At 47.5% G+C, this 25,961-nt stretch overlaps 10 protein-coding genes across 10 annotated transcripts; 6 read left to right on the top strand and 4 right to left on the bottom strand.

The window, feature by feature from the left end:
* Window positions 1-14: 14 nt before the first annotated feature.
* EV420DRAFT_1648214 (alcohol oxidase) lies at window positions 15-2,662 on the top strand (the record flags this gene model as incomplete). Its single annotated transcript, XM_060478126.1, has 14 exons — window positions 15-106; window positions 163-248; window positions 296-348; window positions 407-478; window positions 536-928; window positions 981-1,127; window positions 1,178-1,289; window positions 1,347-1,460; window positions 1,516-1,618; window positions 1,680-1,901; window positions 1,950-2,382; window positions 2,447-2,470; window positions 2,523-2,570; window positions 2,624-2,662. The coding sequence occupies 14 exons, from the start codon at window positions 15-17 to the stop codon at window positions 2,660-2,662; spliced, it is 1,938 nt and encodes a 645-aa protein (XP_060325623.1).
* A 1,035-nt stretch (window positions 2,663-3,697) lies between these two features.
* Window positions 3,698-5,812, top strand: EV420DRAFT_1276803 (cytochrome P450; the record flags this gene model as incomplete). Its single annotated transcript, XM_060467980.1, has 11 exons — window positions 3,698-3,896; window positions 3,945-4,074; window positions 4,126-4,314; window positions 4,369-4,517; window positions 4,574-4,689; window positions 4,744-4,878; window positions 4,931-5,097; window positions 5,150-5,172; window positions 5,229-5,310; window positions 5,373-5,687; window positions 5,737-5,812. The coding sequence occupies 11 exons, from the start codon at window positions 3,698-3,700 to the stop codon at window positions 5,810-5,812; spliced, it is 1,581 nt and encodes a 526-aa protein (XP_060325622.1).
* A 275-nt stretch (window positions 5,813-6,087) lies between these two features.
* Window positions 6,088-8,438, bottom strand: EV420DRAFT_1622563 (aryl-alcohol-oxidase from pleurotus Eryingii; the record flags this gene model as incomplete). Its single annotated transcript, XM_060475818.1, has 13 exons — window positions 6,088-6,177; window positions 6,227-6,558; window positions 6,607-6,694; window positions 6,755-7,095; window positions 7,165-7,212; window positions 7,265-7,441; window positions 7,491-7,607; window positions 7,644-7,695; window positions 7,754-7,860; window positions 7,918-7,992; window positions 8,038-8,129; window positions 8,167-8,266; window positions 8,318-8,438. 13 exons carry the CDS (start codon window positions 8,436-8,438, stop codon window positions 6,088-6,090), a joined length of 1,740 nt encoding a protein of 579 aa, XP_060325621.1.
* A 2,124-nt stretch (window positions 8,439-10,562) lies between these two features.
* Window positions 10,563-12,187, top strand: EV420DRAFT_1751445 (uncharacterized protein; the record flags this gene model as incomplete). Its single annotated transcript, XM_060480369.1, has 9 exons — window positions 10,563-10,730; window positions 10,790-10,901; window positions 10,933-10,955; window positions 11,010-11,044; window positions 11,109-11,204; window positions 11,318-11,538; window positions 11,612-11,928; window positions 11,994-12,054; window positions 12,099-12,187. Exons 1-9 carry the CDS (start codon window positions 10,704-10,706, stop codon window positions 12,185-12,187), a joined length of 981 nt encoding a protein of 326 aa, XP_060325620.1. The 5' UTR covers window positions 10,563-10,703.
* A 317-nt stretch (window positions 12,188-12,504) lies between these two features.
* On the bottom strand, window positions 12,505-14,046 carry EV420DRAFT_1622562 (uncharacterized protein; the record flags this gene model as incomplete). Its single annotated transcript, XM_060475817.1, has 5 exons — window positions 12,505-12,642; window positions 12,667-13,550; window positions 13,610-13,828; window positions 13,859-13,915; window positions 13,956-14,046. The coding sequence occupies 5 exons, from the start codon at window positions 14,044-14,046 to the stop codon at window positions 12,505-12,507; spliced, it is 1,389 nt and encodes a 462-aa protein (XP_060325619.1).
* A 117-nt stretch (window positions 14,047-14,163) lies between these two features.
* EV420DRAFT_1570985 (uncharacterized protein) lies at window positions 14,164-15,262 on the top strand (the record flags this gene model as incomplete). The annotated part of the gene is made up of 2 exons (XM_060474303.1): window positions 14,164-14,726; window positions 14,776-15,262. Coding segments are annotated over exons 1-2 (688 nt in total), but the record flags the coding sequence as incomplete, so codon positions are not given.
* A 627-nt stretch (window positions 15,263-15,889) lies between these two features.
* EV420DRAFT_909700 (uncharacterized protein) lies at window positions 15,890-18,151 on the bottom strand. Its single transcript, XM_060483955.1, has 14 exons — window positions 17,694-18,151; window positions 17,607-17,627; window positions 17,424-17,554; window positions 17,330-17,367; window positions 17,252-17,279; window positions 17,171-17,197; window positions 16,998-17,113; window positions 16,875-16,941; window positions 16,814-16,821; window positions 16,740-16,764; window positions 16,611-16,691; window positions 16,457-16,560; window positions 16,351-16,404; window positions 15,890-16,296 (listed from the first exon to the last, which is right to left on the bottom strand). The coding sequence occupies exons 1-14, from the start codon at window positions 17,775-17,777 to the stop codon at window positions 16,139-16,141; spliced, it is 942 nt and encodes a 313-aa protein (XP_060325617.1). The 5' UTR covers window positions 17,778-18,151; the 3' UTR covers window positions 15,890-16,138.
* Window positions 18,152-19,231: 1,080 nt separating this feature from the next.
* EV420DRAFT_1276942 (membrane bound O-acyl transferase family-domain-containing protein) lies at window positions 19,232-20,552 on the top strand (the record flags this gene model as incomplete). The annotated part of the gene is made up of 4 exons (XM_060467992.1): window positions 19,232-19,606; window positions 19,660-20,006; window positions 20,060-20,087; window positions 20,139-20,552. The coding sequence occupies 4 exons, from the start codon at window positions 19,232-19,234 to the stop codon at window positions 20,550-20,552; spliced, it is 1,164 nt and encodes a 387-aa protein (XP_060325616.1).
* A 125-nt stretch (window positions 20,553-20,677) lies between these two features.
* On the bottom strand, window positions 20,678-22,197 carry EV420DRAFT_1648207 (uncharacterized protein; the record flags this gene model as incomplete). Its single annotated transcript, XM_060478125.1, has 10 exons — window positions 20,678-20,736; window positions 20,797-20,938; window positions 20,992-21,060; window positions 21,118-21,133; window positions 21,188-21,270; window positions 21,320-21,390; window positions 21,443-21,489; window positions 21,554-21,784; window positions 21,839-21,991; window positions 22,043-22,197. 10 exons carry the CDS (start codon window positions 22,195-22,197, stop codon window positions 20,678-20,680), a joined length of 1,026 nt encoding a protein of 341 aa, XP_060325615.1.
* A 1,886-nt stretch (window positions 22,198-24,083) lies between these two features.
* EV420DRAFT_909574 (uncharacterized protein) lies at window positions 24,084-25,251 on the top strand. The gene is made up of 4 exons (XM_060483954.1): window positions 24,084-24,352; window positions 24,405-24,503; window positions 24,562-24,732; window positions 24,787-25,251. Exons 1-4 carry the CDS (start codon window positions 24,296-24,298, stop codon window positions 25,207-25,209), a joined length of 750 nt encoding a protein of 249 aa, XP_060325614.1. The 5' UTR covers window positions 24,084-24,295; the 3' UTR covers window positions 25,210-25,251.
* Window positions 25,252-25,961: the final 710 nt, after the last annotated feature.

The following is a 25,961-nucleotide window of genomic DNA, read 5'->3' as shown; positions in this document are numbered from 1 at the left end:
CCCGTCCTCTCGATATGCCCATAGTCTCCCTACAGGATCTTCTTGGTGCTGATGTCGACATCTTAGTCGTTGGGGGAGGAACTTGCGGTTTGGCGACTGCAACACGGTGAGGTTGATCGCGTTTCATCCCCTTCAAGCTGCTCAATCGGATCTTGCACCAAGACTAGCACAGAATCGTCCGAACACCGTTGTAGCTGTTATTGAAGCTGGTGATTATCATCAAAATGATCCTTTGGTTGATGTACCAGGTATGTGTAAGTTGGAAGGATCTATTTTAGTTGTAAATCGTGTCTAGGAATGATGAGTCGGGCCATTCACAATCCCCAGTATGATTGGACGTATTACACAGTGCGTAATCTTAGTTTCAATTCGATCAGGCCATCTTGTTAACAGGCTTTTTATCCAGGTCCCACAAAAACATGCGGGTAATCGTCAAATTCTACAGTCTCATGGAAAGGGTCTAGGAGGTTCCTCAATGGTCTGCTCGCTTGTTAGAATATTAGGCGAGTAATCCATATGCTAATACCTTTTGCAGCTCAACTTCTTGGGATTTGTCCGACCTTCAAAAGAGGAACTCGACGCGATCGAGGAGCTCGGTAATGAAGGATGGAACTGGGATTCGCTATCCTCGTACATGAAGAAGGCAGGTACCTCTTTATCAGAGCGATCATTTTTTTCATTAGCGTATAGAGCGAGCGCGTTCAAACACCGGATGAATCTGTCGACGGACAGCGCGTCGCAGCATCCCCGGACCCGAAGAACCATGGATACGAAGGCACTTCACTTCATCACCTCTGATTTTTCCCGCTCATCAATAACACCCGAACTAGGTCCTATTGCAAAGTCGTATCCTCCTCAGATTTCCGAAATCCATGCGCCCCTTCTAGATTCGTTGGAATGCCTAGGTGTTCCCCGTAACCCAGATAATGTGATTTTTAAAAAATGCGTTTCATTATCGCCACTGATGAAGTATTCGTCAGAGTGGTGGTCGTCCAGTAGGAGCGTTCCTGGCGCCGACGTCCGTGGATTCAAAAACGGCCACCCGTTCTTATGCGGCGTCAGGATATTATGCCCCTAATGAGCACCTACCCAATCTCTTGGTCTTAACAGGGACATTGACTACAAAGGTAGCTTTAATCCCTTTTGACTCGAATCTCAAACAAAAGATGTGGCGTAGATCAACTTCACGGCTGGTGCAGAAGGTCTGCAGAAGGCAACAAGCGTGGACATCGAGAAGGACGGTGTTAAGTCTACAGTTAATGTGAAGAAAGAAGTATTATTGTCAGCAGGTACGATTTGAAGCCTTCAATCTCCACTCTTGCTGAGAACTAAGCGGTGTGTCTAAGGGTCCTTGCATACACCGCAACTTCTTGAGCTCTCTGGTGTTGGGAACTCAAAGATTCTTGCTCCGCTTGGTATTGACACCATCATCGATCTGCCTGGTGTCGGTGAAAATCTCCGTGCGTTGTGTCATTTAGTAAGACCGACCAAGAGATGCTGACCCCCTTTCCCAAGAGGATCACGCGTTGGCTCCAACAGTCGTCGAAGTCGACCAATCATTCAAGACTTTTGAAATTTTCGGCGATCCGGAGCAGCTGGCCGATCAACAGAAACTCTAGTAAGTTCAAGTCACGCTTGCTTGACGAGAACGAAGTGCTCACATCCTGGTGTACGTTCAGCGCCGAGCGTAAGGGTCTGTTGGCCGGTGTCTCGTCATGTTTTGCGTTCATGCCTGCCGCGGCTTTTGGATCAGAAGCCAACCTAGCCGACTGGGAGAAATGTGCAAGCGTCTCTGCTATCCCAGAACTCGACGCTTTACATCCGTCGGTTCGTCTTGGAATGGAGAAACAGTATGAGATCCTTCGCGGGTGGTTAAAGGATCCGAATCAGGTGTTTTCTCAGTCAGTATATCCTTGATTTCTTTCTGCTTCGTTAACCTGTGCCCGCAGAATTCTTACTGTTAATGGACATTACCCTGTGGCAGGCGTGACACCAGATCCCATGAAACGGTACACAACGCTTCTCGTGTCTTACATGCATCCATTTACCCGTGGTCGAGTGCATATCACCACCACCAACCCCAAAGCCCACCCTGACCTCGACCCGAGGTACCTCGCTAATCCCGCCGATGCTGGTGTCCTCGCCAGCATGATCTCATTCATGCGACGTCTTTACAAAACCGGTCCTGTCGCCGAGTCCATTCAGTCTGTCACCGTCCCGCCCTTCGATGAAAACACTCCTGCAGACGAGGTTAACAGATTTGTCGCTGATACTCTGGCTACAGTGCATCACCCTGTGGGCACGGCGTCAATGCTGCCTAAGGAGCTAGGAGGCGTTGTGGACAGCCGGCTTCGTGTGTATGGCTCGGAAAACCTAAGAGTGGTAAGAATCCGGTCTCTCTTTAATGTTATCGATGCACCGATCAAACTGAAAAAACTAATTTAAGGTTGATTGCTCCATCATTCCTCTGGTATGTCCCTGGTTTCTTATCCTCTTGCATACTTATGTACTTACCGCTATAGGAATTGTCTTGCAACATACAAAGCGTCGCTTACGCAATTGGAGAGAAGGTATGTAGCGTGTATCGCCTCCCATCATCACCTGTTGACAGTTTCTCTATTAGGCTGCAGACATAATCCTATCTGAAGCGAGTCTCTTGTGAGGCTTCATCGTGATGGGTTATGGGACAACCTTCAAAAAATATAATGTTTTTCTGCTTCAATAAATTACTCTCCTAACATCGTCGTCCTTATCGTAGAGAAAAAAGACGCCGAAGACGTCAACAGGTGTCTGATCAGGATGTTTACGCGAATGAATACCAAAGATGTGTATCGCTGCGATATAGCGCCACATTCATTCCGTCAATGACCTTGACGTTATAAAATATTGAAAGGGACTATACATACCGAAGCAAATGTAAGACGGATCTACACTTATTCTTGGTGCAAATCAAATTTTTCTTGAAGACTTCGCAACCACGAGAGTCGTACAGAAAATGTTGAGTTCCAAGCCCTCGGGAGCGCCTCGCACGCTGTCATCCCGACTTCTTGCTCATCGTTGCGACGATCCTCTTCTTGGACACTGCGACTCTCTGTTTTAATTCCCGTTCTTACTCTTTACTTACATTCCTCGCTTCCTCGGACTTTAGAGTAGTATTTATACTGCGTACCCAGTAGTTAGCGCCTCAGCTTTTGCTCTCTTACGGACAGAGAAGGCTGAGGTGAGCTCTTTTGTATACCTGTTGTCGAGCACCGTACTTACTCCTAGTTAGCGTTGCGCGTATTCTTACAAAAAATTGTGATCTTTAATTATACAGCATCATTACATTAAACATAGCGAATCATTGACTTTATTGCCGCAGTCTAGTATGCGCGTTACGCTGTCAAAAAGCGGGGATGAAGAGCTTCTGATGGTGGCCGGCCCGCATCACCGGACAATCTCTTTCCTTTCACCACCATCGACCACTATGTCATGACAGAGTGTCATTGAACTTATACAAGGGCTAGGTAACTACAGGCTTACAGCTACGTTACATGAGCGGTTTCATAATGTTGCCTCTGAAGGTCTGTGTTATCATTTGTGGCGTTTGATGGGAACTTGAATCAACTCGTGAGCAGCCGCAGTGTTTTCTAGAATACATATAGATACTGCTGGGAAAGTGGAATACAAATGCGGCATTGGCCTTCGTCTCACTACCATGCAGTCCCTTATAGCGTTTGGGTATGGTACTATGGTGGTATTCTCCTTGATAGTTCTAAGGGCTTGGGCACGCAAAGCGTCTGCGACAAACCCCCCTTTACCTCCCGGCCCCCCTTCCGACCCGATTATAGGACATCTCAGGATAATACCGTCGCAGCGGCAGCAGAACGCATTCCATGAGTGGTCTAAGGTTCATGGTGAGGTTCTTTCTTCGTTCACATCTTAGATATTGAAGATCTTCCCAGGCGATGTCATGCAACTTCGTGTACTTGGACGTTCCATCATCATACTCAGTAGCAACGAAGCTGCTACTGATTTACTCGAGAAGAGAGGTCTAAACTACAGCTCTAGACCAAAATTCATCATCATGGATATGTCTGTGTTATGAATCTGTGTACTTTGATTCATTGTTCAACGTCTTCATAGCATGGGTTGGGGGCAGACCTTAGCTTTCTTGCCCTATAGGAAACGCTTTCTTCAGCATCGAAAGATGATTTCGCAGCCGTTGGGACGCGAGGAAATTAAATCGTACCAGCCCATCCAGATCCAGGCTGTCCAGATCCTCCTGAAAGGTCTGCTCGCAAAACCCGCTGGTTATGAAGAAGCCTTTCACCGGTAATTTGGTCATGTGTATGAAGCTATGGATAATTTGAATACAAGACTTTCTAGTTTTGTGACCTCTATCATTGTCGAAATTGCGTTCGGTCATACAATCACCTCGGATGACGACATATACCTCACTCTTGCCAGGGAGCATACGATCTCGGTCGATAATTCGGGACCCCCAGGAAATACTCCGGTCGACTTTCTTCCGTTCCGTATGCGAGCTCTTCTGTATTGACAACAGTATGGATTATTGATGCTTATTCATTAGTGCAACACTTTCCCTCTTGGTTTCCTGGCACATACTTCGCAGAGTGGGCCCGCACTTGGAGCCGCGTTCCCCAGACAATACATGACCTTCCTTACAATACTCTTATTCAAGATATTGTATGTGTTTTCCTTGACAAGGGATGTCAAGTGCTGAATTTAATATCCAACCAGGAACAAGGGCATAGTAACCCTTCGATTCTGGGTCAGGAAATCCAGAAGATGCTAGAGACCGGCAGTAAGACTGAAGCGCGGATATCGGATATCAAGGGTGTTGCCGCCGTCATCTTCGGCGCAGGAGTAGATTCTGTAAGCTGGCGCATCACAAAATGACCACGCTGACCACGTCTATGCTTAAAAGATGGAAGCTACTCTTTCGATATTTCTACTTCTCATGATGCGTCATCCCGAATGTCAGAGGAAGGCCCAGGTGGAGATTGACGGCATCTTAGGTGGGGGTCGCTTGCCCAATCTCGATGATCGACCACATCTTCCATACGTAGAAGCCTTATACCAAGAAATCAAACGGTCAGCACCACTGCGTTTTGTATCATCCAAACTTAGTTGTGTATTTGTACAGGTGGTTTCCAGTCATACCTCTAGGTTTGCGCATCTGCTATCTGGTTGCTGCCGTATCTGATTTCTCACGCATCGAATAGGACTTCCTCACTTGTCTATGAACGACGATATATACCGAGGAATGTTCATCCCAAAAGGATCAGTAGTATTTGCTAATGCTAGGTGCGCCTCATGCTCTATATGCCGCTAATAGGAGCCCAATTTCCAAACCTGTCTGTATCAAGAGCAATAAGTCTCGACGAGAGTGTATACCATGACCCTTCGCGGTTTTATCCTGAACGGTTTCTGCCTAAACCAGACGGACGCGGCGAACCACACTTTGGTGCAGCATTTGGCTATGGCCGTAGGCAAGTTAATTTCTTGTTGGTAAACCACAGACTGAGACGTCTTGTCAGGATATGCCCCGGACGTTTAGTAGCAGATGCCACTCTTTGGTTTGCCTTGGCGTCTATTCTCTCCATGTTCACTGTGGAGGTACTGCCAGATAAAAACGGACAGTATATAGTGCCCACTCCTGAGTTTTGTGAGGGCCTCGCCCAGTAGGTTTCATTCAAATTAGTCAAGTCTTTGGCTGATTGCAATCACCAGCCACCCAGTTCCTTTTGACTGCAATGTAATAATCCGCTCTAGTCAAGCGGAAACAATCGTCTCTCAATCGTGTTAAGCCGACCTGCTATATAGACGGAAAAATATTTTTTCGTGGTCGACACATCCTAACTTGTTATCTTCCGAAACCACTCCAAATTACATCTGCACTCAACTCCTTAATAGCTACCTTTGCCCACGTACTGCGATACATATATCAATCGATCATACAACGTACCAGCTTTGTGTATGGATCCATTATGCCGAGATCATTGCTATCCGTAAGTATCGATTACATGTATAGTACCGTCATTAAATTGGCTCCGTTGTATAAATCACCAACAGCCCCTCACTTCAAATACCGTACTGATGTTTGATTAGCGCTGCCGTACGTTCAGCGACCGTGTAAACGATGGCTTGTGGGTGGCATTCGGGAATTGTATGCTAAATGTGCTATCAGCCAGAAAATCAGGAAAGGGGCGAATGAACGTACAAGAATAGAAGCATCAATAACCCTCAGTCCTGACACACCAATTACGTTGAGATGCGAGTCCACTACATCACCTATTTTCGCTGTCCCAACTGCGTGGTTTACAGTCACCGCGTTGTTGCGAATAAACTCCGTCAATTCATCGTCCGTAGTGGCATTCGCGAGATCTCCATAGATACCGGTGACGTATCCTTCCCAAGGGGAGGTGGCGAGGATGGCCTGGATGTCCTTAATAACCTGGATCATAGCCACTATGTCAAACTCGGTGCTCAGGATGCCGAGATCGATAACTGGTGCAGCAAAAGGGTCAGTGGAGTTAATGACAACCGTTCCTCCTGGGAAAAGGTGAGTGTGGTCGGAAGCATAAGAAAACAGGTACCTACGTGACGTCGGCGAGACAACGGCTGCAAGGACACTCATGTAAGAGCCGCTGTCCGGGAAGGATGCTGGGCCAAAGGGCGCAAATCCATTCTTCGACAGGTCATGTCAGGCAAAAAGTTAAAAATCCTCTGTGCCGTTCATATAACTTACTGCAAATATGACTTCCGTATTTGCCGACAGCGGCCCTGTTGATGGATCCACACCCCCGGGATAAGTTGGCAACTTAAAGTACCCTTGTGTGTTCCCAGGTGTGTCAACGAATAAACCTTGCCTTTCTGTCTCCCAGTCTTCGAGAATATCCCCAAATAGGGTTTTATTCCGGAGGATAGGGTCCCATGTGTTGTTTGAATTAACCGTGAAGTAATTCGCGACCAGTGGGTGATCAACAAGGTTGGCGCCAACGGCCGGCGCATCGACAATAACGTCAATACCTAGCTCTGACAGAATATCTCTGGGCCCGATTCCGGAAAGCGAGAGAAGGTGAGGCGTTCCTGAAGAATGAATTGATCAAGGATCTATTGACATGGTTTAGAGCCGGGATGTGAACATACCCATCACACCTGCGCTAAGTAGCACCTCTTTTTTCGCTTTGATTTTCGTGCGGGTGCCTTGCGATCTAATAAGTCAAATCCGTGAATCAAGGGTGCGAGTAGGATATACCATTAGCGCTCTGAGCAATCTCGACTGTGTCGATCTCGGAAGCCGTGAGGGATCCCGAAATTTTGGTAACGCGCGTCGAGATAATGACATCGACATTACAACGGTCGATAATGGGTAGAAGGTACGCGGTTGCAGCACTGCTCCGAGTCCCGTTTCCTATAGCGTTCTGTACATAGCCTTGAAATACCAAGTTAAAGACTTGCGATACTCGATACATGTGACTTACCAAGACCCACCGACTTTCCGGTATTGAAATCCTCATTGTAGGCAAATCGGCCACCGAGAATGAAGGCAGAATCTACAACGCGCTGATCGAGTTCCGTCGCATAACCAGGAAGGCTAACTTGCACAGGGCCATCCTGCCCGTGAGCTTAGGGACCACTTGTCCTGTGGTATTGTGACCAGTCGGAGGGAGGGACTAGCGTAGAAGTCTGCGCATTCCGACATGGTCAAATACTGATAAGCTAGATACCGAAGTGATGAGCTGACCCTCAGATAGTAGTACTCAACTGCAGGCCAAGACCACATAGGGTCTTGGGACACAGTTGCCAATGAGTCCCAGTAGTCGTTTGAGCAACGATTCCATGTCATGTAGTCTAGGACAGTATGATGAAATCAATGGATGTCTAGTGTGTAGTCAGATTCCTACGCACTGATACTGCTGCTTCCCCCAAGCACGAAACCCCTTGCCAGTTCTATCGAACGATTGTTAAGGCCGGCTGTAGGGGCTTCCAGTGAACATCATCCTACATGCTGTCTGACTGAAACCTGACCTTGATCAGTCGTCGTGAAGTTCCAATCAACGCTAGTTGAGGGCAACGCTGTGGCAAGGAAAGGAATGTCAACATCCTGGATGTCTTCGTTGCTGTTGCACCTCTGTCAGGAACAGGAACAGGATAGACTTTAAATGTGATACTAGCCTAATCCCCGCTTCTATGACCAACACCTTGATTTTGGGATTCTCAGACAGACGATTGGCCAGCACGCTTCCCGCCGTTCCGCCTGCTGGAAGCGTCAGTACATGTCATGGTCATCATTTGAAAGCATACGCACCACCAATAATAATGAAGTCGTAGCCGCCAGGATTCAGTTGGGAGACGGACGTCAGTAGGGCAGCCCTGACCCCCCACGTCACGAAAAAGAGAAGCACGAGAGCTTGTGGGAGAATGTGCATGGTTCCAGTAGCTGAAGCGATGGCCGGAAGGGCGCTAACAGAAAGAGGACGAGATGGCCGGATATGCAATGCCTTAAGCACGGAGATGGTCGAAGGCAATTGCTAGCGAGGTGCAAACAGCCTTTTAATATCATGTCAGAATTCTGAAAGAAAGGCATAAGTCTCATGAGCCAAAAGGGTCGAGATGTGGATCTTGCCAAAATGCATACCCGCAGGGTCAAAATTATCTCTCCGGCGGGTATGACGATATGTATCTCATCCGAAATCTGATGGACAGAAGGCACCCTCAGGGTCAGTGAAGCACATAAAACGCGCGCGATCGCGCATCGACCGACATACTAGGCCGCCGAGCATTTTTACGCACATCTTTCAATTGATCCCATTTCGGGAAGGTTTTGGCCATCGACCCGGAGACATATGAGTGGCCAGTGGACGCGGTACTCCACCTGGGGGTTGTCTGTACCCCAACGTCAAATGACCAGATAAGCACAACCCTAGTTGGCCATAGGGTGTCTTAATCAATCGCAAGGCGATTCCTTCGACGCGCCATAATCACCTATATAATCAAAATACGTCACCATCATTGATACGTTAGGGAAGGGAGTTATGCACTTATCGGATGGAATAACATTGAATACTCCGCATCTAGCCTTCTTCTACCCCCAGCAAAGGGCTTCGAGACATAGATTACGCGTTTGTAAATGCCTTGGAGACATTTGGATCCACCCGTGTCGACAACCGGAGGACCGCCCCCATGTAACTGCGTGAGAATAGGTCCGGCTAACTGTAATCCAGGAATTCTGGACAATGGCCGTCCTGGATCCACCTTTCGAGGATTGCTTGGTCACTTGTCTCCAGCCTGTCATGCCATTGTCGGCCCAGAAGCTGCGACAATCGCTATTAGCCGAATTAATGTCAAGTCCTGGCAAAAATATACAACGACGTGGACGTCTTGGCAAAGACATCGCTGCCAAATAGCAAGCAAGAGGCAGAGCAACCCTTTAGTAGAGTATACAGTGCGCTTCCAATACACATGTAGGTGGGAACCTTTCCATGATCTGTCGACATGCCTTGCTAGCATATCAAGCTGAGGGTTAAGCTTTGAAGACTAAAGATATGATGAGAATGTCCTGATTTCGGATCTTCGAAGACTTGATATAAAAAGCAGATACCCAACCGAGACGGTGTTAGGTTGACAAAGTGGCATTGGCATGTGCTCATGATGTTGGGGGTAAAGTTGATAAACAGACCGTGGGAATTGCGGAGCGGTTCGTCCCGAACACTCTCCCTCCTGCAAGCTTCAAGCGCGTCTATAGTGACTATACTTCTGGTCAACATTTAATCTCAACAGTGAAATTTCTATGTTTCTCTCTCTGAATTCAGTATCGATAATTCATTCAACACGATGGTGCGCATCTCGGCCGTTCCAGTGGCGAGCCGTGAATTCTAACGATATCAAGACACGGTCAGGTTCGGTTTGGTTAGATTTCCCCAGATTATCTTTCCCCCTGGTTATCTTCTTTGTATTCCGGAGTAAGCAATTCTGAGGTTCTTAGAGATCTCCATTAGAACGAATTCTCCTGGTTACTGCAACTTGATGAAACGAGGTCACCACGTGGATAACGAAAGTGACCTCAAAACTTCCTGCTATCTTGCGTTTTTCTCAAGGAGTTACTGTGAAAATGACAGACTGCTGCATATCGTAGACCGGTAATTCCATATGGAAAGGGTTGAAATTTCTCCAGGTCTGGCTAATCAGGTGCATTCTCGATTCGAGGTATTGGAACTTCATTCAGTGATCCTACTCTGATCCTACTATTTACATGAGCATGCACCAGCTCAGAATCGCTTTTACCCAGGACGACTAAAATTACAAGACATTCCATCTTGTGATCCACTCGAACGAGAAGAGAAGGTCATCACGAGAAAGCTGTTTGTGCCTCGCACATCAAGACAGTTGATTGTCTTCATGATTTAGTCAATGCATGGGTGACGTTGAAAAGAAATATGTGACGACGAAAACCTATCATCAAGTTAACAAAAAACCTTTTCGGTACTTGTACGTGTAAACAGAGTTGTAGCGAGCAAGCTGCAAGTAGGTAATTTTCACGACCAGTAAAAAGTTGATGCAACGACTTGCTGATGAATCTATGTATGAGACAATTTTTCTCAAAGCAAAAACTATAATCGTCTGCTGGGGCTTTCTCATCACTAGTACTTATATAAAGAACGAGCGAGAGCCGAAATTCGCATCAACCCTTAAAGATGACGGACACTCTGCGCTTTCACGGTGTCAGTACACCATCCTATATGAGCACCTGTGCTTCTCTACTGAATACACGGGAACATAGAACAGCATCTTCCAAGTCTCGAGGACGCCGATACCCGAAACCTCAGATACTGGGGTTTTAGTGAAAGATGACAAGACGCCCATCAATCTGTTGATGTTGCTGCATGATGCTAGTGTGTTAATTGGCTGCGGCGGTGTCTATAGCACGGATCGACGCATCGCACACGGTAAGAGCCTGGAGTGCAGAAAAAAGGAAACACCGATCACCCACTGTATGACAGGCCAATTCGGGTTATTCCAAACCTCGGAAGCGCCTGTATGCGAATATCTATACCTTCTCCCGATTTCAAGGAAACGTTGAGGCATATAATTTTACGCAGGTCCTTGGACACGGAATTGTCGGTTATTTCTCTTCGGATAGTTGTAGAAGGCTTCGCTGAGGGTGAACGATGCGTCATAGATCCCGTTATTGTAGTGTACGACCCTGCCTATGATCATTAAGCGTTGCATGAGATTTGATACTGGATCAGTGCGATTCTTGTCACTGTACCATGTAAACGTGGATGTTATGACCGCTGCAAACATGCAGGCCATGGCTGGCATTTACAGACGGGGATGTTTTGCCGTACATGATGCCACCTTTGTTTACCAGGGACCTCGGCCTTAGTGCAGGCCTACAGAACGTCCGCAGGATATCATCGAAGATTACCGACAAAGAAGCCTCCTTAATTGAGCCGATGGCATGCATAACCCATTCCTTGGACATTCTCACCACGCCCGCGGGAGCAGAGGTCCTCGTTCTCGGAGATGGTGCGTCCGGTGAGACTCTGATCCGTGACCCTCTTGTTCGACGGTGTTCCTGACTAGGCCTAAATCCTCAAAGGTACCGGTGGTGCCCAAGTTGTACTCACAGCAACAAGGGCCAAAAAGATGCAGATCGCCCGTGAGATGGGCGCTGAAGACGACTACGTCAAATCGGAATGCGACAGAGCACAAATCAATGTGCAGTGGAAGAAGCTAAACGATAATGACCCATTTGGTTTTGGCACCGTTATTGAGGCGACGGGTTTTATATCACTTGTGAATGACGCAATTAACTATTCCGGAAAGGGTGGAACGCTACTGCTTGATGTCGTCTACTCATCCGATCCTAGACCAGTAGTCAATTGGTTGCCGTCGAAAAAAAAAATCCGAATCAGGGTACGAACTTTGAAGCTTGACTGATTTGTACGGGGCCTTCATATATTGTCGGCACTATGGTTCAGCATCAGACCTTCCCAGGAGCGATACCCTATGGAAAGCGGAAGGATCAGAGCGAAAATCATGGTCAGTGTATTACGCCACCACACCACACACGTTTAACCTTCTAGAAAACCAGACCGGTTTTAGCTTCATGCTAGAAGAATTTCCCGAGGCGAGAGAGAACAAGGAAGCTCTCCATATCATCATGAAACCGTGAGATTGCACATTAGCTTGTGTACATATTGTACGGTACGCCTAAAACAAACCTGATTGACTCAACAATCCGATCGTCGAGCTGGGTAATAGGACAGCCCAGGTAGCGGGGTATCACCGTATTTCCATAGCAAGAAGTCAGTAGCTCTGGGGGCTGGTCTTTCTTTTTTGGCGCCACAATGTCAACAATGCCGTGGCGTCCGTGGTAGGATGAGACTCTTCACACGACCTAACTCTATCCACCACGACTGTCATGGGAAGTAGTACTTCCAGCCCACTACATAAAACTACCGTGAGATACGCAAAAGACAACGCAAGATTTCAACTTACTATGGCCGCTCTCAATGGCTTCCCAGGTTCAAACGGTGGCGCGCGACTTGAAAGTGTTGATGTAGCCGCAGGCAATGGAGAAGATGACGAAGAACTGGAGTTCGAATGGTGTGTGGCTTTCAGAGAAGACTGGCGGTGGGGGTTGGAAAGTACTACTGGCGTTTTTTGATGATGCAGAGAAGACGAGCGCTGAGCTTGTCGAGGTGGACTACTCCAAGAACCTTGGGGTCGCTGTATTGGTGCAGGCGAAGGTCGCGGGAACGAGCTATTCTGATGAGAACGGAGAAGGATGGGATCATCGTCCAGTTCCTGACCATCAGGAGTGAACGAGAATCCAAAAGGATCCAACTCGGCGGTTTCGATCTCGAGTTCGATAACCTTTAGCTGTTCCTCCAAGTCGGGTATAGTGCTCTTTTCCAGCTTCTCCTTCTTCGCCTGGAGCCTTTCCAGTTTATTATTCAGGCTGTTGAGCTCTGTGTTCATTAGCTCGACACGTTTCCGCTCCTTCTCTGCCTCGGATTCCCTTACTTTTCTCGCACGGTCCGCCTCTCCTTTGATCTTCAGATACTCTCCCTCCTTCAAATCCCTCTGCGCTTGTAGATCAGGGAGCGCCTCCTCCTCCTCTTTAACTTGCGCCTCCATCTCCTTCGTAGAGAGCTGCGCGCGCTTGACAGTCTCCTGCAGGGCAAGTACCTTTTGTCTTGCACGATGCTCGGCTGCTGCTGTTTTCTCCGAAGAGCGCTTCAAGGCTTCAATCTCCGACCGTACATTTGCATCCGCCTTTTGAGCGTCACGACGGGCTGACTTGAGGGTAGCTGAAAGAGTTTCTCGTTCGGTGGCCATGATATTCAAGGTATGTTGGAGCTGGTTCAACCTGTCCTCCAGTGTTAAGGGAGTGAATCCTGGAGATGGGTGCTGATTGGACGATGGTGTACTTGGAGAAGGGGAGGTGGACGGGGAGGAAAACGCCGGCTCTGGAGCGCTCACTGAAGAGTCCATGGTCGATGAGTCAGGATTCTCAGCGGCTCCTTCAAGGCCTAGGGAGGAGTCTGTTCCGGTTACTATAAGCTATGAAAAAGAGGAAAACGATTCTCACCTCCGACTTCGGTTACGACTTGTCGACGGATATTGTTTTTGTGGCCACCTTGGACCAGTTCAAGGTCGACATCATACTGCCTGCCTGGCATCAGGCCGTAGATGATGATAACTGCCTCGTCGGCCTTGTCGTCGATTCGAATGAACACCCTTCGCCATGCAGACCGGTCGACTTCGACGGAGAGACCTCCAGCCAAGTGCGGCAGAAACGATGGACGGCCTCTTCAGCTCCCTGTCATCTATTTCCTACTGCATTCATCCGATTCTTGTGCTTCGATACCAAGGCAAGCCAGCAGCGGATCCGTGTCTCCCGTACTTGTTGCAGACAATATGAAGGTCACGGAGACAGGAGGTAATCTCACGCACTGAGAGCGTCAAAGGTGGTATCCAAGGTCGTATAGAGTGCCATCCTGGAGAATTCGTCGTCTCTGAAGACATCACGATATCAAGGAAGATAATGTAACGCGGTCATGAAAGTCAAGATTATATGCTGAGGCAGTGCGGTGTTGATTGTGCATAGTTGGCATTGTCTCCTTCCACGTGGCTTTTATGTGGTCCTTATTTTTATGACCAACAATCTCCTCTCCTCACTTTCTGAGTCACAGTTCTTCAAAGTACTAAGTAGTAGAATTCTTTGATGGCATTCACCCGATACAAATATCGCCACCCGAATTTGCTCATTTTCCATGTTTATCTTCGCAGCAGCGCTCAAAATTATGAACATACGAGGATTCGCAAACACTAATTTCCCTGGGGCTAGGCTTATCCTCGAGTTTATTTCGGAAAATTCGAACATTAGTCGGAAGTTACATGTCGCAAATGCAATTGAAAAGCCCTTCGCACCATTCACCTCCGCAGTGGTTTTCTACCCGTGAAACTCTTGAATGGCCTGTTTCCTTTCAACTCCAAGATGATTCTGGAATTGAATAACTGTAGGTGTGGGAACCGGGGCTATGATTCCTCAGACTTTCCTTGGCGCCCTTCAGTTGAACCCGTTCTATGCAGAAATCTCTGTGAAATCCTGCGAGGAACAAGGGAAAATGTGTTTAAGTGTCTAGTAGGTATAGAGCCTCGTTATGGCGTTGTTAGGACAGGGCGAGGGAAAACGAGATCAAGTTCTAGGGAGAGATCACGCGTGCATGGAGGACGGAGGTGAGAGCGTCTCACCTCCTTCAATCGCTATAGGGCACCGTCATTCCGCGTTTCTTCGGCTCGGTCGAGCTGCCTACTCGGAATCCTCCCACCTTGCATGCACCATCCTGTCACCGACTTTGCTTCAGGCAGGTTCCTCGAATATATTGATGCTCAAAGTCTTGAGGGATAAGGTTACACCCCAGCACAAGCAGAGTGTATATCCCAAAACGTCCTCGCTGCCTATCGACGCATTACGGATCCGAACTGTGTTGAACACTGGGACGCCCACCTGGGTAACATTCTCCTGCAACCAGACCGACTTTGGACACACTATTCTTCGAGAAGAAGCACACCATATGGTAATGTGGAAGGCCTCAGGGTCGGGTAATACGAAAGAAATACAGCAGAGACTACTTAGCAAAGATGGGGAAGCACTGTCCGGCGAGTTGCGGAAATCTCCTACACACAGGAAATCTACAGCGAGCATTCTCTCGGGGGCTTTATATTACCTAGCAGAGGAACTCAAACCGGCTGTGCACGATGCATATTCGAACATATGCCCGTGAAAGACGAGTTCGACAATTATTGGAGAGTAAAAACAGGTACGACGGCTAGTTCTTAGAGGACACTAAGGACGGTGAGGTCGAGAGCACTTCCCCCCATACCCCGTAGCAATTATCATGGGTTGGTTTTCCTTCGGTGCCTTACTGTTAGCGCCAGCTGGCCATAATTGCAGCTCTTCCTTCCAGGGTAAGGCCTCCGAATTCTCTTCCATGCCTTGTAGACCATTCATTCCCGGACATTTGGAATCTAAGATATGTCGACACTCGGTGCCTTTCGTGACGACTTTCCAAGCTTTCAAATTCGGCTTCATTGGGTAAAAACACCGTTGGATCATTCAAAGAGAGGGCCCAGCCTAGGAGCTAACAAGTATCACCTCAAGTATGTTTTGGAAGGATGACGCAGCGATCGTAGGTGTTGCAAACTCCAACCTATTCTTCCCAAATATTCGGTGCTCGCTATCTTATTCTCGTGCCGACTTCAAGAAAAAATGAAAGTCGAATTGAGACCGAACCTTCTCGCTTCTCGGCTCTTACCATTTAACGTATTTACAAGGTACTGGGAGACATACGTCGAAAACTGCCGCGCTCATACACCGACCGACCTGTGGCGCGGTAATTACTTGGAAGATTCCTGGTACAGGCACGTTTCCAAGTCTGCTGAACTTTCAAGTATACATGTAATTTTCCATTTCCTGTACCCTCTCAACCCTATGTTACAGTGCGGTACCTCTGTACGCGAGAAACTCATACATGGAAGAATCCTCGACACAAATCCAGTTCGAGGGCACGCTCGTAATGGTAGTCCTGTCAGCTATATTCATAGCCCCTTCGTATCAGCACTCTCCAACACTTGAGTCATCCTTCTTGATCGGCCAATGCATAGTAGGAGACGCCCTGCTCGTAGTACCTGCGGCCATAATCCCGAGCGTCAGAACTTCCGAATCAGCCCTTGGCCGGGTCTGAACGGCAGCATTTCTTTCGCGACCATTCACTGCCGATGGATGGTGGATCAACGAGGAATTTAGACTACTCAAAAGGAACGCACATGAACAAAGAAGCGAAAATGTGTACACCTTGACAATTGTAAAGTCAACGAGGACTGGAAAAGCGATCAGCAAAAGGACCTGAACGACAGGACAAGCAAAACGAACAGAAATAAAGACCGATGTCGGCTTTGTAGAATGCAAAAGTTAGGACTTGGCTAATGAGAGAGAGAACGTTGGCTTGAACAGTGCGAGAGATGATTTGATTGAACCTGAAGAGTAAAACAATTAGAAATAGAAACGAGTAAAGGGGCATGCGTACAGCGTGGAGGAGAATATACTGGAAGGAAGCTTCCACTTCAGATACCAGCTCATCCCTACGGTAATCAGCAAATCTGCAGCTCTGAAATTCGGGGTCAGAGAGAGACTCTGGATAAGAACGGTAACGTACATAGAACTAGCCAGCCAAATGTAGGCTTCGTGTGTCTATTAGATACCTGATTTCAAATGAGGGGGACTTCTTACCAACAGGCCTATGTAACGAAGTCATTGTCAGAGCGACATGGATTGAAAAGGCGGAACGTACATGACTCCACCGATATCAGTCATCAGCCGATGGTTTGCCCAGTAGGAGACAACCCAGATGATCACGGCTAGTTTTGATTGAGTGAGTAGAAATCCAGCAGCGAATTTACCGATTATTACTTACACATTTGGGTGACCGATAGAATACAGATAGCTACGGGAAGCCAATGATTGCGCTTATGCGTGATCACCCATAGTCTCCAAGAGTAGAAGCATTGCACAAGCAGGGATGTGAGCCCGCTGTCGTGCTGTGGTCAGTTTCTTGTCTGATTCCCAGACTCGGAAGCCCAAACTCACACAAAGAATATTTCAATGATGGCGGGACTATTTTCAGTGGCGTAAGTAAAGTTAGAGAGACATAAATAGGACTTCTCTCACATTGGTAAGATAGCCATCGATGCAGGATCTAGGTGATTTAATCAATGCGAAGTTGAAAAGAGGGAGGTTCTTTCGTACTTCCATAGTTGGTCACCGCCCAATCATAACACCATACTCTGTCCTCGCCGCTCGGAAGTTAGCTAAGATACATGCTTTAAGAAGAGTCACTTGCCCGTCAGTGATCGTTCCAGCGATACAAAGGATAACGTTAGCCAAGACTATCAGCTTAATGGGTAGTGTGTCGTTTGGGAAGTTGGCCACATAATAGAAGGCCGTGACGCAAACGATACCCATAGTCAAGAACTAGGGCATAAAATGTTAAAATGGTGAATGTAAAGTACGAAATAAGACTTACGGAAAAGAAGGAGCTAACGACCTAGCAGAAGACATAGTTCGTCACTGTGAGCGCAAAACATAGCTTGAAGGACGAACGACAACATACAATGGCACCGACCGTGAGGTCCAAAGTCGCGGAGCTGCTACTCATTTTTAGTATGAGGATGAAGCAGCTCCCATCCGACCGCATATAAAGGCATTCTTGCTCATTCCTTCCGTGGAAATAGGCTATCTATCATAAGGGACTCGCCTGCGAATGCGAGAGTAAACCGACGAGCATCCGCAAAGTCACCCCACAACTTCTTCGTTGTCGTTAACCTACAAATATCGTGCTTGTAGCGCGCGTGTGTGGGAGAAGTATGAGCGCCTCTTTGTGGATACAAACCAGATTGGGGCCGGGAGAACGCTCGGTGAGGAGACGGTGGCACAAGATTCTAAGCGATTTCGTTGATATCAGTGGTCTATACAAATAAAGCTGGCTTGTAGTCCCTAATGGTACTTTGATTTAGGCACTTCGAAGGCGAAGTCGGACAACAATCACTGATTGATTGTTCTTGAGACGAGTATCCTTGGAGGGCCGGAGGGAATAAGGTTACCGAGCCATACGACTCTGAAAGTCACCCCAAGTCTATACTCAGTCTTCAGCGAGCAAAAAGCCTGAGTCAAGGCAGAATGACAACAATCTATCAGAGAGGATGGTGACCTCAAAGATTCGGGTCCGGTAGTGGGAAAAGGTCATGAAGTTGGCAGAAGCAGCAGCAGTTACAAGACCCTTTGTAGCAATGCCAGGGAATCCTTCTCATGTCAGCAGTTAGGTGTGATTCGAACTTAAAAAGGGCCGGTTGATCACCTAAGCGAAGCCACTCGGTCCGTATTGATCCGTAACACTTGTCATCTCTTCGATGCAGTCATGTTTACGACCTTTGTGCATGGTTATTTGAGCTCGGATACCTTTGTGGATGCGCCTTTCTTGGCTGTTGCGTTAAGTTCGTGATGCAGGATATCGATAAACCTTGCCACGAGCGGTCATCGGCTGATATGATCGCAACGTGGGCGGTGTTATCGGTGTGGCTCTCGAGCTACTCAGTCACTCTAGCATACTCAGCTGATTGTCCTCCTTCAGGTATCCAATGTGCCGTGACACGCTAGAAATGAAAGATTTGATGTCAAGGGTCTAGAGCTTTAGTCTAGGATCACTTTCTCAAGTTTCTCTACTATTCCGTGCCTCCAAATTAATGGATCCAGATCCGTCATACTATGCAACTCACAGGACCCCTGGAACGGTTGCTATTGAACACCCGGCGATCGCCAGTCAGTTCTACAAGGATTGGTATAGTGTACCTACAAGCACTTGAAAGCTCTTGGTATTTCCTCTCACCCCTCCTGTTACGGTTAACTCAGATTCCCACCTTTGTTATCATGCAGACGTTATCCTGGGAAGTACCAGAAGAGGTACTAGATAGGATCGAATTCGAAGTGTCGAGGTTTGGACGGCCTTGCTGAATCTGATTTTCCAAAAGAGGGGGTCCTTAGTTAATTGTCCTCAACTTCCCCCGTCAAGGCACCACTCGTACTCTTTCAAGACAGTAATGAAAGAAAAGCCAGCAGACTTTCAAAAAGACCCGGAACTTCTCCGTCGCTGTTATGGCGCGTGTCTCAAGCCCACTTACTCTAGTACTGTCCGTCCTATACAACGAGCTCACGATTGCTTTTGTGATTGCGAGGCGGCCTTCAATTTTAGCACGTTACGCCCTCTTTTCCTCCCAGTTTCTTGTATCATGGAAGACTACAGGCATTCTGACCGCAAATGACACATTTCGGGACTACGGAATAGGCAGTGGAATATACGCCGCCTCTCTGTTCACATCAATACACTTTTTCTTTCTAGTCGAGCCTCTATTCGATGGTACCAGGCATGTCAATGACACGCAGGACGCAAAGGACATGCCATTTTTGAAAAGATTCTGGTGGGCATTGTGCCTTCGGATTTCGATTCGCGGCGTAGGTTGGAGCAATCAGGTCAGTGAGCCATCAGGCCACGCTTTACGTCGCTCATTTAACTCTTCTTAAAGTTGCCACACGTACCTCCTACTTCGAAACAATCACGTTGGCGCTTTGTTTCGCAAACGCTTCGTGACACTGTCAATTACCTTCTCATCCTCGACATTGCAGGAACATATATAATTCACAATCCAATATTTTCCTACCGTGCCAAGGAAGCGCTTCCAATCACTTCCCAGGGCATTTATCTGCAGGCAATCAACGTATGGGCGTGGTGGACCAACTTGTATGCATCGCTGCAGATGCTATACTCTTTAATTGCCGTCATTTGCGTCGGCTCAGGTATCTCGGAGCCACAGTTTTGGCCGCCAATGTTCGGGAAGCTACATGATGCATATACACTCCGTCGCGCTTGGGGGTCAGTGTTCTGTCTTATTCAAAATCGCCGCTCTGATATATTTTTCTCATCAGTCGTGTTTGGCATCAAATATTACGTCGCGTGAGTGCCGAAGTGCTTTCTTTGAGAAGATATTTTACTCAAAATTGACAGTTTGTCACATCTATCGGAAAGTTCGTCGTCCAAACGTTCGATTTCTCTCCCGGAACAAAACTCTCATCGTATACCCAACTCTACGTTGGATTCTTCGTTTCGGGCAACGTACATGCCTGGGGAGATCGCATGGCGGGGTCGAAATTTGGCCATTCGATTCTCTGGTTCCAGCTACAGGCCGTAGCGATCACATTCGAGGACGCTGTTATTGTGCTGGGAAAGAGAGCTGGATTCCAGGACCATATTCTGTGGCGGACCATCGGGCTGTTGTGGGTGGCTACATGGTTCGTGCTTACTACACCGCTGTTAACGGCTGTCATTACGAATGCCGCACAACCGCTTCGCCCAACTCTGCCGTTTTCGCCACTTCTTGGGATGCACTGGTGGTTCTCGACGGTATGCCTTGGGGGGTAATATGCGTTGTATTCACCACCAACGCCACTGTATCAGCGCAGTTTAAACAAAACATACTAGGTACTTCATCATACACGAATTATAATTGCATCTTTACCGTAGCAATACGCTTACAACACAAAATATTAGCACTGATACGTGACAGTGTAGTCCTGGATAAATAAAGCATAGTAGAAGATACTGGCTAGCTAAACTGGAGGCTCAATTTTAGCACCCGCTTTATCTCAAATTTCAAGGAGCTTACATAGCTTGGGTTGGGTGGATACCCTTGATTGTATTCCTTGTTCCAAAGATCGTTGTATAGGCCATTCCGTGTCCGTCAACGTCTTGGTCTCCTGCGTCACTCTTACAGCAAAATCGTGTGAAGCGGGATGTCTTCGTATGGTCTGAGGAACCGTATGTCAGCAGAACCGAGCTAACAAAATGAGTACGCACTTACAAGCAAATCAATAGAGTTAACTCCGTATAAGCTGTCCATCTCTCGAGCCGCAGGCCTAAAGTTCAGGCTCTGGAAGCTTCACAGTAAATATACACGAATGGGGATTCATACGATGAGGGAACGTACAGACAAGAACGTAGCCCTGGAATATACTCAGCAAGGTCAGATTTGAGACATATATCATCCGAGCACTTACTCGTACAGACGGCCGAGCAGAAACGTGAAGATGTGCTGGAAATTGGCTGGGTCGAGCGTCTTGATCAATACCAAAATGACAACCTAATTCAAATAAACATATCACATGGCAAGAGAGCAGGACAGAACATACCACACATATAGTAGATGGTACGGCAGATTGAATAGACATTTGAACACAGACTGACAGTTTTCTGTTGGCTTCTAATGCGTGGGGTTCTGTAAATCTCGCTTGACCAAAGATTCATAAACATACTTGGGAAGGTCTTTTTGTCCCGACGAAGATAGTAAAGTAACAGTCCACTTTGCATGGAAACAAAAGATAGTAAGCTCGAAGGTCTGAGCAATTTCAGAGATGGTAACGCACGTCATAAGAACATCACACGCCACACCGAGTGACAAAGCAATCAGCGTCAGCGCTGGGAGCTCAGAGTCTAACCCAAACATGACATCTGAATCCAGTTGAGATCTAATCGCCGAAATAGAACCTAGTGCAGACGCTGAAGACGAAAGTAGGACGAGCGAACCGAACAGCGCCCAGCTTTTGGAGAAGTGCCCTATTCGGTTTGCAAGAAAGATGTGTACGGGAACCGAAGTGCTACATATTCGCGCAAGATTAGTATCCACCATACCTAGAACTAGGGAAACATACAATGACAAGAACAGGGGGACAAGATTGAAGTGCCAATTTGACTGGTGCAGGGCGGCTGGGTTCGCGAAGTTGTCTATGACATAGTGCCATAGAATAAACACTGAATTGATGGAAAAGAGAACATCGACGACAGCTAGCCAGACGACGGTCCCGCTGCAAGGATGGATGTAAGTAGACGTCCTCGTTGCGGTCCCGAGAACTTACAGCAGAATCCAGGAGTCCCTGAATCCAGAGGTGAAGTATTCGTAATACTGGACCGTGCAGATACCAAAGATGAATGCATTCGTCGTGACCCCCGCGAGAATAGGGCCCAATGCAGTTCTGACGTTGTCAGCTAGGAATTCGCCCGCGTTTGACATGGGTGAACAGCGATGGGCTGGCGAAGGGGGTTGGAAGCGCAAGGCAACCTTGGAGCTGATGTATTAAGTACACCCACTCCACCACGTCAAGATGCGAACTCGCATCATACCGGCTGATCATGAAGCACACTTTCCCAACGTCTGAAAGCCGCGTTGAGGTTCAGTTTGATACAGTAGATCTAAGAATGAAACTCGCCAGCTCTGAGTCTAGGGGAGACAAAGGCGGAGTTGATGGCTTCGAAAAGGCTTATCTTGTAACGTCTTCTCCTATCACGAAATCAACAACACGTACCACGAGGTTGTGAGAAAAGTCACAGGTGATATTTTGGCGATCTTCGGCAATGGAACTGTCGCGCCATAGTAAGAGACCTTGGGCAGTTGTATGAACAAAAACTGGTGAATTATAGTGGTACCGCTGCTGCTGCAGGAAAGGAATCAGCTCCCAGTGGTCTCTACGTGGTGAGCTAGCTAAGCGAGCCTCCTTGCAAAGGCCACTTAACCTCACCGTCGCATTGCTGCCGCAGCATGGCCCCATAAATGACTTGTGCACGGCGCTTTTGCACTATCTGCTGGTTTCCCCCTACCATCGACCACCTATCGATACCCATATCCATCTAGTATGACGCCGTTCTTCCCTGCGCAAGATGCTATCTTCAGTGTCATCTCGACACATTTTCGAACAGAATCACTGGGTATATCATCTGTGGTCTCTATCAGTCGGAGAGTAGAGAGACAGCAGAGAGTTTTGCGTGCGTGAGGGGCTTATCTGGCCTATTACTACTTCAGCCTCAGGTGACAATGATTCAAACTGATAACATTAGGCATTGTGATGGCTGGCGATAAGCCTCAGGGCGCGTTAAATGGAAGCGTTATAGTCTGCATGACCAAAATTGGTCGTTTTAGAGAAGTTATCACCCTATAGAGCCATGGTCAGTGAGCTTTTGCGCGTCCATTCCACCGAGTCGGACACATGGCTCACCGTGTTCTAGTTTCCCAGGCACCCAGTTACGAGTATTTAACGCCTCGAACGCATGAATTGCCACTGAAGCTGGAGCGTGTCGGATTTTACACGTTGATATTTAACTGCGTAGCATATGGGCTGCCAGAGTCATACCCTGTACATCGATGGGCCTTATTATAATTGGTTTTTAAACGTATTGCTGACGGTCTCGGCAAAGCAGGTTGAAAGGTGGCTCCACGGATCCTACGTTCGTGAGTGATTCTATATTGCTGCGACAGCCTCAGATTTCGCTTTCATTTCGGTTGCTACACACAAAGGGAAGATCCGAGAATATGGGGCGCTGAGAAGCCAGAATCAACGCGCGATGTATCTTTGAAATCCATGGTTCCCTGCAGGATCAGAAAATCTGGAATAAGTACAAGTCTCGTCACACCAAGCATTGGACTGACGGCTGGGAGAAGATCACTGTTTGCTACTTTGATAACAACGAAGGTTTCCGAAGTTTGCTGAGCGATATCAACAGAAAAGCCTGTTTACACCGCATACTCAACATGTTGGGTACTTTATCGGCAGCGCTGCAGCCAGAAGAGAATACTGGTGATGAAGTGCAATTGAACGAAGCAGCAGGAAGTGAAGTTTGCCACGTGAAGAGTTAGAGGTTACATAAGGCATATGGTCCCGGAACACCGGCCCGTAGACTTCTCGTCAGCCTTCCTGCTTCCTTGCCACTTTTCACCTTCTCGTCTCACATAAATAATTACCCGCAAATTTTCATCCGCAGAGTATGCTCAAAATTTTGACTTACTGTCTAAATGCACGGCTACTGAATTTTAATCTAGTTCCTCGGTATCTTAAATAAATATAAGAATACAAAATACAAAACGCTCTCGCAACACCGTGACGGGAATTAGACCACAATCGGATCAAGTGGCTTATAACCATGATGCCCGTCTTGGCGACGATTCTGATTAGTGTAACCTAACTAGTGTCTATTTTCCGGAGACTTCAAGATATAATCTTCGGACTCGGATGTCCACATAGGTGCCTCTTCGAATTCCTCAGTATAAATTCGGCCAAGGTATTGCGCACCATCATTACTTTCTAATCCCACCCAATCCTTCTCTCACCCTCCTTTGTATGAGCTCGTCAATGAAGGCCAGATTCCAAACTCTATTGCTTAGAATTAACACCAAGGTGCGTGAATCGTCCCCTTCACTCTCGTTGCATCTAAAGCATTGTGCGGTAGATAACCGACGTTTACCATGTTGAAGCTGATTCTTCATCGACATGTACCATCACACCTACGCTGGCGCATTACACACCTCCTTCAGACACGGATTCCGAGGTAAGTATGACTATGACTGGTATCCTGTTTACCTGCCTATCATTTACCTATCGCTTAGCCTCTTGAAGACCCTCGACCGTCGTCCCCCAATCCATCTAGGCTGACATTCCTCGCAATCTGGGATCCCGAGTCTCAGAAATACACTCTCCCATTTATTCCTCGAGAGACGCCAGGAGGGAACGGAAACGAAGGGATTCCCCTAGGACATCCCGAAAGTGAACTAAACCTGGTCAGAATCCGTTTAATTTTAAAACCCTTCATATTTCTAACGAGTTTCCCTCAGCATTCCCGTTTTTCTACTACTACCACCTCAACATCGAATTATGTCGAAGTATCAGAGCCTCAGACGCCGCATGCATTTTTGAATGTTAACGACAATCCGTCTGCTCCACGACGCCCTGAGATATCACGCTCTTGTCTTCTATTTCCATCCCATCCACGAGAAGAGCGTTCCAGTGTCTGCCTCGCGTCTACCTTCACCCATAGATTAAACACATCGTGCACCAACCTCCTGCTACGTTCATGTTTCCCAGGATATAGCCGGAAGGCTTCTTCCGCGTCATCTCCGCCTTCGTGCCCATCCTCGCCATCTCTTTCACCTCTGGGGTTTCTCAAGTGCAAGGCAACTCAGTCTCGGGAGGATGAGGACGCTTGGGTGAATATAGATGTCGAGTGCGTCATTCGCGAACGCGTTATTCACATATGATTCGTGATTCAGTGCTGTATCGAGATAGCCTTGAGGAGTATATTATTAGTAATGGAACGCGTATAACCGCAAATTGTGTTTGGCCTAGTATTCCTTCTTTCTCTGTGCGATCTTCATTGAGGCATGTTTCTGGGCATATGATGCCAGTTCGAAGTCGAAGGTGCCTTGCTCTTGAGATGTACCCGCGATACATTTTCTGATAGATGGTCCAGACTGATAGCAGCGTTCATCATTCACTTGACGTTCCATCCTGAGCTTCTGGTGTATAAGAAACTGATAGACGTGCGAAACCTCATATACGTGTCGTTCAACTCGGTGATAGAGACCCACCGCCAAGCGCTAGCCTGTGAATACGGATGATGCATACGCTATTATTGCCTGACCTGCCGCATAAATATGTGGATATAGGCACGGCGAAGTCCGACTTACCGCCTGTGACATTGAGTCTCTGAACAGATCTATCTTCGCGGCGCATCCAATAAGCCGTCAAATGAGGAATTGCTATGTCGCCATAGTATTCCAATTGCTTTCGGAGTCGGAGTTCCTGCCACATCCACCTTTGTCTTGGCCAGAACCTGCACCAGAGCTTCCAAAGCAACATTTCCATGATATTATGCTGAGAACTGGCGCCAGTTCCCGGACATAGTTCACATATACTGCACTGGTGAGAAAATGCGATGTGAACAAAAAGGAAGGACACCTTCCGCACAATCCTCGGTCTCGGATAGCTTCGTTCGTCGGTGACATAGCCC

This window comes from Desarmillaria tabescens (assembly GCF_030435595.1).
Source record: "Desarmillaria tabescens strain CCBAS 213 chromosome Unknown EV420scaffold_48, whole genome shotgun sequence".
Lineage (NCBI taxonomy): Eukaryota > Fungi > Basidiomycota > Agaricomycetes > Agaricales > Physalacriaceae > Desarmillaria > Desarmillaria tabescens.
The sequence above is the reverse complement of the archived record's forward strand: the minus strand, read 5'-3'. Positions and strand labels throughout refer to the sequence as shown.

Excerpts from the sequence above, each read along its gene's own strand:
- EV420DRAFT_909700 (XM_060483955.1), bottom strand. The coding sequence starts at position 17,777 with ATGCGGTCGGATGGGAGCTGCTTCATCCTCATACTAAAAATGAGTAGC. Across the intron at positions 17,280-17,329 it reads GGCGGTGACCAACTATGGAA|ATCCTGCATCGATGGCTATC; the intron begins GTACGAAAGAAC and ends TAAATCACCTAG. Across the intron at positions 16,692-16,739 it reads ATTTGGCTGGCTAGTTCTAT|AGCTGCAGATTTGCTGATTA; the intron begins GTACGTTACCGT and ends CCCGAATTTCAG.
- EV420DRAFT_909574 (XM_060483954.1), top strand. The coding sequence starts at position 24,296 with ATGAGCTCGTCAATGAAGGCCAGATTCCAAACTCTATTGCTTAGAATT. Across the intron at positions 24,353-24,404 it reads TGCTTAGAATTAACACCAAG|ATAACCGACGTTTACCATGT; the intron begins GTGCGTGAATCG and ends ATTGTGCGGTAG. Across the intron at positions 24,733-24,786 it reads CCGAAAGTGAACTAAACCTG|CATTCCCGTTTTTCTACTAC; the intron begins GTCAGAATCCGT and ends AGTTTCCCTCAG.